This window comes from Lissotriton helveticus, chromosome 7 (assembly GCF_964261635.1).
Source record: "Lissotriton helveticus chromosome 7, aLisHel1.1, whole genome shotgun sequence".
NCBI classification, from domain to species: domain Eukaryota; kingdom Metazoa; phylum Chordata; class Amphibia; order Caudata; family Salamandridae; genus Lissotriton; species Lissotriton helveticus.
This window is the reverse complement of record NC_136068.1, coordinates 200115024-200126881: the sequence shown is the minus strand read 5'-3', so window position 1 is coordinate 200126881 and position 11858 is coordinate 200115024. Positions and strand designations below refer to the sequence as shown.

The 11858-nt window shown below is 41.4% G+C and overlaps 1 protein-coding gene across 1 annotated transcript in view; it reads right to left on the bottom strand.

Moving 5' to 3' along the window:
- Positions 1–826: 826 nt before the first annotated feature.
- The window catches only part of JPH2 (junctophilin 2), a 406250-nt gene continuing 395218 nt past the window's right edge, over positions 827–11858 (bottom strand). The window contains exons 5-6 of the mRNA XM_078651948.1: positions 5575–5672; positions 827–1922 (exon numbers count right to left, since the gene is read on the bottom strand). Coding sequence (XP_078508074.1) covers positions 5592–5672 — 81 coding nt within the window. The 3' untranslated portion in view covers positions 827–1922; positions 5575–5591. The remainder of the gene's footprint in view (positions 1923–5574; positions 5673–11858) is intronic.

Here is an 11858-nt window from a genome sequence, read left to right as displayed (position 1 = left end):
TTTACCAACAAGTGGAAACATTTTGTTAGTCTGAACCTAGCACTGAAATCCTAGTGTAATATTCAACCACATTCAACTCAGTATGGAAACTTCAAAAAATGTTTCAAAAAAGACAACCTTTCGCATTTGTATGTGTTATTATAGCAAAGGATCGAGATACACATGCTCAAAATGGTACAGCCCCAACTGCTAAATTTGACCTTTTTTTCAGGACAAATATAGATAAGTTGTCTCATTTTGTAACATACTAAGTATAAGAGAATATCGTTGGGCAATTTCTTGATATGACCCTTTTTCATAGAATGTTACATTTGGACGTGGATATTTGGATGCAGTCCAGGGATAATGCCAGCCTATTCTACTCTGTAAAAACAACTAATGAACAGCTCAATTACATTTTAATAACAGATTCTACAATTAATGCAAATGGAAGTCTTACCTCTAAATTCTACATAAGAAGCTGAGTACTTCTCTAAATGTGCCTCAAATTGAATGAAGACAGAATTTGAATTATAATCACATTAACGTTGTTCTACACAGAATATAGCAATGCCCTCTTTCCTTGTGGAAGAGGTGCAGTCATTTTCGCAAGAGTCAAGTAATTCCCAAAAAATAAATAAAATGCAAACATTAAGAAATCTACCGGATCAATGCATATGCACATTGACACAGGAAAATTGAAAGTGTGCTAAGTGCAGCTTCAGCTGTGTACAATTCAGAATAAATCCGTTACCTTCTAAATATCTGATAAAATAAAATGCTGCATTTGTAAATTATTCGTACTAATAATGATCAGGACATACAACAGAAAAGGTGTGCTAATACATTATGCATTAAATAACATTTATTGACTGACTGTGAGATACAGGTATAAAATATATTTAACAAGTGAATTGTGTCGAACTTGGTGGAACCCTTGTACAGAGTATTGATAGGATAGGACTATTGCCTAATAAAGTCATTCTAGGTCAGTGTTAGCTACAATTTATTTGACTTGAGACCTCTTTAATTAGTCAAAATCTATTTACATGTACCAGGTTCTAGTTGCTAATAAAATGTTTGTACCTGTGTAGTCAATACAGCGTACGAAACAAACACGGATACCATATCCCTATCATTTATATTCCCATTATCCACTGGAGTTACACCTGCTTTGCATTTTCCCAAACCCTTGATTGGTCATGCAAAATTATAAACTGTTTAATTGGAGTAACAACAGCACTGGACTATCCTAACAAGTTGACAGGTAGATGCACAGTATACTACTGGATACAATAAAAGGGGTATGCTCTTCACATTCTGTCTCTCTTTCTGCCTATTAAAAATTCATGCCTTTTGATTCTAATTCTCCTGACTGTCTTGCAACCAGACACAAAAGGAATAACATGTAAATTACTGTGAAATTGGATGAGGGAACATTTGGCTTAAATGTAATTCATATTCTAGTAAAGAAGGTATGCTAATTCTGTATCGGTAGGAAAAAATGAATAATCATTTTGTGATGACAATTTTTATTGCTCTTTAATCATTAGTTTTTTTTCCAAAATATACTACTTTTCCTTTAGCTTGCTTTTTTTATTTTAATGAATCGATATCAGGAAGTCATCCATGCTCAGTAGTCATTGTTTCTGGTATTAATGTTCACAAACCATACCTATCTTTCCCAGACATACGACCAGCTGCAATATTTCGATTCAATTACTGAAAGGCAACATTTTGCTTATAGGAAAAGAGAATGTGAGTCAAGGTCCATAATGTTGCCAGTGTCTGATGAGGTCAGCCTCCGGCGAGCAGCAGTGAAAGATGACAGGCTATCAGACTCTGTGTTTCTTTTTTACTTCTCATCATGCTGCGACAACCTTTCTTCAAGTCTTCCTCTGAGATGTCTCAGAATAGCTCCTTTCACTACATTATCAGTCCTCCTAATTAAAGGAAAAATCAACGTAGAAGTTATTGCATTTCAAATATGTTACATGTGGTCTATATTTGAGGGAATGGAGTGAGAACACATTTGAAAGAATGCACAGACCATCCATCTTACATACTCACATGGAGGTTTAAACTGTTACATTACTGTGTACATAGTAGATGCAAATGTTTGCTGGAGGAGGTCAAATACAGAGCAGCATTATTCAAAATAATCTAACAATAATTAGATACTTTAAGAGCTATTTTTACTATTTATATAAGTCCTTGTATGTGTAGGAAAATTATTTGACTCATAAAAGGGCTTTAAGGACCCTCTCCAAAGCGCAGATAGTAGATGGAGTGAAATATTCTACCCCTAGTATCTGAGATTATAAAAAATGATATCCGTGATTTTAAATGACATTTTAGTACACAAACCATCATTCAGAGACCAACCCCTCAAAGGTGATAGTGTCCGATTCACCGACTGATTGCTGCCCCCATTAAACTTCTACTTCAGAATCATGTATGGAGCCTCGAGAGGAGCTCTCAGTGGTCCAGATGGCCACTGCCTACTCCCCACTAAAGAACTTTCCAAATGTGGTAATTGTTTTTAAAAACAGACCTGGTTTCTTTAGCAGACATAGTCTGCTTTTACAAAAAAAACAATTTGGGAATGAAAATGCAAGGGCAAAGGGTAGCTGTCCCTGTGGCCCATCATCTCTGCATTCACAGACTATCACAGGGGCTTGCAAAATACAACCTGTCCAATTAGTATTCAAACAATAAACAGGTGGTTAGGCACAACAGGCTCACTCCTCTGTGTGCCCAAACTTGTATACAGCAAAAGTAACTCTAGGGGCCCTATTACGAGGACCACCAGACTCGCGGTGTTGGGGCGGTGGCGGATCTGCCAACTCCGGTCCAACCGCCCAATTACAACTTGGGCAGTCTGACCGCCTAAGGACCACCGGCTCCGCCAGAGAACTGCCATTCCCTCCGGTATGAGCGGTGGGAAGAGCCTGCCATATGCTTGGCAGGACCGACATGATCCCACCAAACATATTACAAGTTTCCTCTTACCCAGGCTTTTCATGGCGGTTCGACTGCTATGAAAAGCCTGGTGAAAGGGAAACTAAGGGGGGCATACAGGGCTCCCCTGTGCCTCACACATGTGGATGCACGCTGAGAGGCAAAACATGTGCCACCTTGTGTGCATGCACATAGGTTCCTGCATGGCATGGACTTTCGAGTCCATGTTGTGCAGGAACCTTATGAGTTGTTACCATTGCAGTGCCTTTTTAAAAGGTATCACCCCCATTGAAAGGGCACCACAGGGGGAAGCACCACAATGCCTGCCTGCCAGACCACTAAAAAATAGTAATCTGGCAGGCGAGCGGCAGCGACCTTAGGCAAAGCTCTGCTGAAAGGTCATAATTTGGCCCTTAGTGGTGCTAAAAGGGAATATAAGTGAGGCTACCCAACACTTCTAAAGAAACCACAAGGTTTCCAATAATAAACATAAACACTCCCTAGCAACCTGCATTGTAAAAAAAATGTTCAATATGCTTACACGCCGATTGCACATGCGGCTGAGGGCGGAGTGCTTTCCTTTTGTGGATTCTTTTAGATTTTCTGTTACCGCACAAATAATACTGATTAGAGGTACTAGTTGGATTGAGACTATACTGGAATAAGCCCGGATGAAGTCGAAGACAAATTGCCCTAACAATGAAATACGAGTTGGCTTAATGTGAAGTGGCTTTGGCTACAAGAAGCCTTGGATCTGCTCTGAAGATCGCAATAAACAACTAAAGATTATTGTTGGACCGAACGTATTGAACTTTTTTAACAATGAAGGGTGCTCGGCAGTGTTTTTGCTGTCCAATTAGTATTTATGAGACTGGTTATTTTGAAAACCCCTGTGAACGAGCAGTCTGCTACTATTCCTATTAGTACATAGGTTACAGTGCAGATTCCCAAACCAGTTAGGGCCTGATTACGAGTTTGGCGGTGCGGCGCCGGGTCCACCCTGCCGCCGCATGGCCAAACTCATGGTCGGGGCGCCCGCCAGATTACTAGAGTTTCTTGTGTCTGGCAGCTTTTTTTAACGTTCTCACGATGGTGCCTTAGAAAATTGGCACCGCAAGGGAATGCCATGAACAGGTCCAGCAGGGCATGGACTGCTGAAACTGGTGTGCATGCAAACAGGGGGGACATGTTGTGCCCGTCTGTGTGCATGCACATGGCTTGAGGCATCAGAGGGCCCGAAAGGACCCCCTTTGTTTCCTTTCCACTTCAGCTTTCAAGGAGGAGGCACCACCATGAAAACCATGGAGGAGAGAAAAATGTGTAATATGCTTTGCTAGACCGCTGTAGTCCCGACAAGCATATTGCTGCCTGTCCACTGCCGCACCACCACCAGGGAACAGCTGTTCCCTGGCGGCTGCAACAGGGAAATGGCGGTTGGGCTGCTCTAATTGCAATAGGATGGATGGGAGATTGCCACCTCTGCAAGTCTGGTGGTCCTTGGACAAATACGGGTATGATCCGTGGACCTCCAGACTCGTAATCAAAACCCTTAGTGTGAAAATTGAGCATCTCTAGTTTGTGAATGGGAATAGTACACCCAGTCCTATGCCGCCTGTCTAAAATGTCTTAAAACGTCGCAGCTTGTATTAAATCACAAATGTAAAATCTATGTCATTCTCATAGCACAATATAACCCTGTTATTCAGTTTCTAAGTGCAGTGCTATGTTTACACATTATTTTCTAAACAATGTGCAAGTCTGGTACCATTCCCTTGATGACGGCCTGAATATAATCAAGTATGTTCTGAAACACTTAACTTCTACTAATTTTTAATGGCATCAAATAGCAAACAATAACACCCATGCAGATTAGATTACAACACAATCTCTATAAAGATTGTACTTTTATCCACAGATTCAGTGTTGTGCATTTATATCCACCTGTTATTATAGCACTCTGTTACCTTGTGAATTGGGTACTTCCATATATTACTACAAATTATCAAACCATTAAAATTCTATAATATCTATTATAATTTTATAGCAGACATTTTGTATAGAGAAAGTATGCATTGTGATATTTATTGAACAATTATTTGCCATGCTTTTTTTAACATAAGATTTGATATGCAACAAGTTTATCAACACGTCATTGTTATTTTGATGTTTTGAAATAATAAAAAAAAACTGCTGTTATGATTATTTTAAGTCTACTCTTCATAATATTGGTTAAAATGTATTTGATTTAGCCACAGACTCTATAAAGCTGAATTGGTAAGTACACAATATCAATTCAAATAGATATTTATGCTAAATAATGATGCCATGACTTCTGGATCGTTTTGGTTTTTAGTGTTGTGTGAAAAATATGTTCTTCCATACAATATATTGTACATATTCCAACAACTTGAAAATCTCATTTATCATATATTCGCACTGTATGTTATTGATATTGCAAAAAAAATGTTTGAAAGGAAAGTATTTTCTGTCAACAAAATTACTGAATAGAATGTATCAAACTAAGTTCAAATTAATTCATTTGACTGTGCAGTCAGTGATGTATTAGTTAGTATTATGAAATTCCATGGGTTATTAGTAATTAAAGAAAAATAAAATATCCTTTGGTGTTCTTACCATAGGTAAAGAGTACATCATGTCAAAAAATGTACAAACAAGATGGATAGACCAATATTCAATAAAATGACCATGCAGATGATGATTGTATTGGGTCCCTAAGGAAAGAAATTTAAAGATTATGAGTAAAATTTCAAAGCAACACAACATATTACATTTAAAAACAAATTCCCAATAATTCCACCTGATAAATTGGATTAAATGGACTGCAAACTGTCCCTGACTATAATTCCCCCTCTACAAAGTTATTTATCTAGAACTAGCCATCCGCTGTAACAAAGGGGGATTTTTCTGACGGAGTATGTCATGGAATTAAAAGGCACCATGTTTATTATATGCTGTCAACACTGTGCTTTTTAGCACCCCGGAATCTTTGGTATTCCATAAACTCCACACCATTGTACTTTTTTGTGTAATAAAATGTAATGTTAAAATGGATGTTTTACAGGTACATTCCAAAATGCTTTAGACTCAAAGTGGCAGATGTCAGAAATGTTGATTAAGAAATCATTCGGTTTACTATAAATTGCATAGGACCAACAAAGGAGATGTAAAGATGATATTTTTTCCATGTTCAGCACTGGCAATTAAGCACCATTTCTTTATTTTATTAGAGAAAACCAAAGCAAGTTGAAATTGAAAGTACACTTTTACATTGACACACTGTGGTCCAATTCATAAAAGTTAGAATGGTAGAGAGGATGCATAAGCATGTATCTTTTTCAGGACCCAGATAAGGGAAAACCTTCATGCAAGCATGTATAACTTTGCACAGTTTTGGACTTTCCCCTGTATAACGTGTGTGAAGACTGCAATCTCAAACCCAAACCAAAAGTGTAAGAGTGTGTTTTCAATAGGAGTGTGTTAAAAAAATATGTCAATTCACACTGGGAAACAAAATTAGTAGGTGGAGAGGATTCAGTGAGAAATGGCTAGAGTTAACAAAAAGAGTACTGTTTCAAAAAAACTCAGATTTACTAAGTGCTTATCTTACCCTTTTCCCTCAGTAATATGTCCCATCATTTGGACATGGTTAGGCATGTTGCACACCTCTGTATGCCATCTTCCAATAGTGTGAACCACTCAACTGTTGTCATGGATTACAGAAGACACTTCTATTTTTCTTATTTGTTTCCATGTGTAAGTAACTTCACATCCCAGAATGGGGTATTTTATTGCACAAGAACTACAATTAGATCAATTTACATAAGTACATTCTTATAGTTTCTGAAACTTAAGAAATTGACACATCTGCACTTGATGCAGCAAATGCACTCCCTGAAACATTTCAAATGTTGGCCCACAACCATAGTTTAGGTAGAGATGGGGGTAGCTATCATAATATGTTTTAGCATGTATATTTTCTGCATCCCTAACAGTATCCCAACTGTTTTAGCTGTGTTGTGCATGCCATACTCGTCTGTTGAGAATATGAGTAAAATGCTGCTTGCAGTGGGTTTTTTGGGCTTTTGAACTTTGGGGAGTTTGTGAACTGACGGGACTGCGACGACCAGCAGCCCGTGATTCCCCATAGCTGTGTGCCTCTTCCCGCCCTATTACTTGTTCATATTTCTTCGCGAAAGCATACCGTTTCACGGAACGCTCGAAGCCCGGGCCAAGGGTGGGCCTGTGTGTGCCCGTTAGTGGCCATAGGTGGCTGGGTTGGGCCCCCTCTGTCATCTCGTGTTTTGAAAAACTGAACATTGTACGATCTGTTTTAGGGGTAAAAGGCCGGGTACTATTATCATCATTTCATTTTATTTTTATTGTGTGTGACCCACAATAGTTGCTCTATGGCAGCCAAAAGGGACGCGAATGGGGGCAGTACTAATGCGGGTGGTAGTGTGGTAGGGACACTTGACAGTTTCTTTATCAGAGCTTCTTCGGTTCTGGAAAAGGAGATAGAACTAGTGGAATGGCGAGTATCACGTGATTTAGAGCATTATAAATACTCCTTGCTGGGGAAATTTGTTAATATCCCGTCCCCGGCTAAACTCCCACCCCCAGATCCCAGTCAAATACCCTCAGACACAAATCCTGGCCTGCCTTCTGGTGATTTGGTTGAAACCACTACCCACGAAGGATTGGGTAGCCTTCCTGCTCAAAATCCACCAACATCTTGGGTTTCTACCAGATCCACAATCCAAAAAGACAGAGTCCTCTTCTAAAGGAGGCCAGGCTGTCAAAAGGAAAAGGGGGGGTGGCCCGCAGAGGACGAAAAATGTAAAATCCACCAAAAGCAATAATGGTTCCAAAATGGGGAGGGGGGCGATAGATGACTCTCCAGTTCCTGTTAGTACGACTATTCCTTCAGACCAAGAGATGGGCCCGTTAAATTTTGAAAGCGGGAAATTGGGTCACCAGGACTAATGGATAGCTTTTGGGTAAAAATATAGAATTTGCTTTCTTCTTCTCTATCTCCACTGAATGATCGATTAACGTGTATTGAAGAGCATCTCTGTGTACTAGACACAAGGGTGGGCTTAAATCCAGCTGTTAATAAGGAAACGTCTCATACACTGACTAATCGCCCAGCCCCATTTCCATGCCAGACTTGTTTGACATCTAACCCCGGTCCTCCGGATGAGTTAGTCGGAGGAGGTGCACATTCGATAGTTAATAATGTTCCATTAGTGAGGCCAGCTAATGTACCAGATAGAAGAGCACCCGCCCCTAGCAGCCATGGGGTACATGACCCCTAAATACCAGTCCAACATGCGGTTAGTGCTCGAAACATGCTGCGCCCAAACCTTATTTATTTATTTATTTTTGACATTTTTAAAGCTCGCTGCTACCCAGATGTGTCCTGGTGCTGACCTTGCAGTAACGAGATCCAATGACACTGTCTTGGATCTCCTCCCAGAATGCACGCCCTACGAAGTAGTTCTAACCGGGGTCCCGGAGCTGGGCAGAGACATTACAGAATCTTATGAAGAACTCAAGAATAAGACCACACACTGGATGAATATTCACAGGCCTCTACCTCCACAAGTGTCTAGTGAGAATATTCACATACGAAGAGTAGGCTGGGTTGGGAAGCACGAGAAACACACCAAAGGAGATTGTGTAGTGCTTAACTTTAGAGATAGGAGAACAGTAAAGTATATCTGCGATTGGGGTAGAGTGGGCAAGGTCTCCAGTATAGAACCACATCCCCTTTCCCACTTCTATCAGAATTCCACCCCCACGGGGAGCAAGCGTGTGGTAGATCCACCCTACGATTCATGGTGCATTGATAGGGGATGGGGTATCGACTTTAAATTTTAACATTCCAGTAACAAACAGATTTGGAATATTGGACGAGGTGGATTGACTAACCCGTTATATCTCCCAAATCTCTCCATTGGTCCTTGATGGTATAGGCACATCCACCGGAAATGTTTTAACGGATGATACAAATTTGCTAAATCAGACCCTTATCAACCCAAGGCCAGGAAGCCACTTTTGTACCCATGGCAGATGTCGGACGGGCCCTTCGACTTTTAGTGGTAGGGCTTGGTCGGGATCTGGTGACATTTTAAGACCCAGAAGTTCTGGACCTAGGGATCCCGGAAGTGAAGATCTGGAAAGTGTTGGGCAATTGGAAGGGGGAGCAGGCATAGCGTGGACAAACTCCGTTGTGGCAATAGCAGGGGGCACATGCATGGTTACTAGCGAGTCTAAGAGGATGGATTCAGGGCCCTTTGAGTATGGGTGCAATTGCATGAGTAGGGTGTCAAATGCTGGTCCTATGAACATGGCAGCCCATCCCGTCAAGGTTCCCCCCAGTCTGGACAGGTAAGCGAAAAACACATGCTTACGTTAGCCTCCTGGAACATCGCGGGTCTAAAGAGTAAATTATCTGTAGATGAGTGGTCAGATTTGGTGGAGGAACATGATATCTGGGCTTTCCAGGAGACGTGGGCTGTCGACCCTATCCACCGCCCAGGGTATCTAAATTTCCACAAAGCTGCTGTGGGAGGACAAAAGGGTAGACCATCGGGGGGCCTGGTTATATGGGTTAGGCAATCAATCAACTATAGACCAGTGGAGATTGCCGTAAACAGCCCGGATATCCTTGTAATAAACCTACATCGGCCAGACCAATGGGATATCATTATTGTAAATGTGTACATAAGAGGGCAGCCAGGCGGGCGTGGTTCTAGAACTTTTCTAGACTTGGATACCTTTTTTGATTCTGTTAGACATGATTGCTATACGATAATCGCTGGGAACTTGAACTGTATGTTTGAGCCTTTAAACCACGAAGGGGAAAATCTATTGGTGGAGGAGGATGCCCAGTGGAATATTCCTCCTCTTGACCTAAACCCAATCAAGAAGTGGACTGAATCGGCTCTGCAGTGTATGGTTTTCTGCTTGGAGCGTGGTTTGAGGGCAGTAAATGGGCGATCCACCTCCGATAAAAATGGCAGGGCAATTTTTGATGATTGCCTATATAAAAGCAGAATAGACTACATCCTTATCAAGATTGAGTTTTGGTCAATATTAGGTGACATGATGATTCTGGAACGCCCAGAGAGTGATCACAACCCACTTTTACTGAGTCTTCATCTCTCGGGAGACCCCAAACGTAACAATCCAACAGAGATAGTTACCGCTGACGCCCTGCTTACCAATTACCTACGCAGGGTTCGTTGGGCTAGGATCCTTGATGACCCAGGGGCCTTGGATAAGATTTGGGGAGAGGTTGTACGGTCATTGGTCGTCTTGCGCTCCCTCCCAACCGAGGAAGATACTAATTGGAAAATAATTTCAATTCATGAAGATTTATTCAAGGGATTAAAATCCCACTTTTCCAAAATGAGCAAACCTCCAAAGCCCACTTGCCAACCCACTGGCAAATCATGGTACAAAAATCATGCCGCAAATCTTATAGTCTTTTGGCGTTAGCTATAAGGTCAATAAATATGTTAGATATTAGAAAGGCCAGGCTAAACTATTGTAAAGACTTAGATGCTAGCAGGATGAAAAACTTGACAAAGTTTTGGCATATAGTCAAATGGGGAAACACACCTTACTCCCAAGTACCTGTTAACCATGTCTCTCCAGAGGACTGGGTTGAGCATTTCGAGACCCAGTTTTCAGGGTTACATCTGGAAACTGATTGCTCTCCACACGATATACGACCCCTGCCCATCTCCCAAGCCTTAATGTTCGATAGTAAGGAAGTAGAAGATGCCCTAAAAAAGGTTCCTGGCGGAAAAGCCCCGGGATTGGATTGTATCCCAGCAGATCTCTTTAAGTTCGATCCAACTAACTGGAAGCCCTATATTGCATTCCTTGGAAATGCTATTGCAAAGGGGGCAAGCATTCCGGATTGGTGGCGAGGAGCAGAGATCCTGCCAATATACAAGAAGGGGGATCGCTCCATCCCGGGGATTTATCGACCAATCAGTTTGATCGACTCCATACAGAAAATAGTCGCTAGGATGGTTTTAGCAAGAATCCAGAGCTGGCATAGAGCTGGAGGACGTATTGTCTCTCTTACAGGCAGGGTTTAGATAATGCCCAAGTACCACCAAGCAGGTCCTTAGATTTCTATTGATTTACTGGAGAGTAGTACGTTTGGGCGGTGGAACTATTTATGCAGCATTCGTTGACCTTAAGTCAGCGATCGACTTAGTACCTGGGCTAAGCTGTGGAGGGCTTTAAGAAATATGGGGATGCCCCAGGAGTTTTTGGATATAGTGATTAAGCTACACGAAGCGAACTTTCCACAAGTACGCTGGGGAAATCAGGGGCAGGTCACCAACAGATTTGCAGTGTCCCGGGGTGTCAGACAAGGGTGTGTGCTAGCGCCAACCCTGTTTTTGATGTTCATCAACAGGGTTGTGCAGTATTTTTCTGCCTTCCCAACAGATGCCCCCTCTTTGGACGGCACTAAGATTCCGCAGCTCATGTTTGCGGATGACACTCTATTATTATCTAAGACCCAAATGGGGCTGCAAGCGGCTTTGGATAAATTTAAGGAGTTTTGTCATGACAACGATTTACAGGTTAATGTAGCAAACACCAAATTCATGATTCTTTCCAAACACAAGCCAGTGGTTGGTCATGTCACCATGAACAAAATACAGTTAGACCAGACTGATGTCATGATCTACCTGGGGCTTGTCTTGGAAAGCAAACTAAACTGGAAGCCGCAAATTGACTTTTTGTAACTTAAGTTTGCTCAGTTAACAGGGTGTTTAGTAAAAGAACAGAGATCGTCACTGACAAAAAGAAAAGGTCCTGCTTTAAAGATCTATAATTCCAGGATAAGCTCAGCGATTCTGTATGGAGCG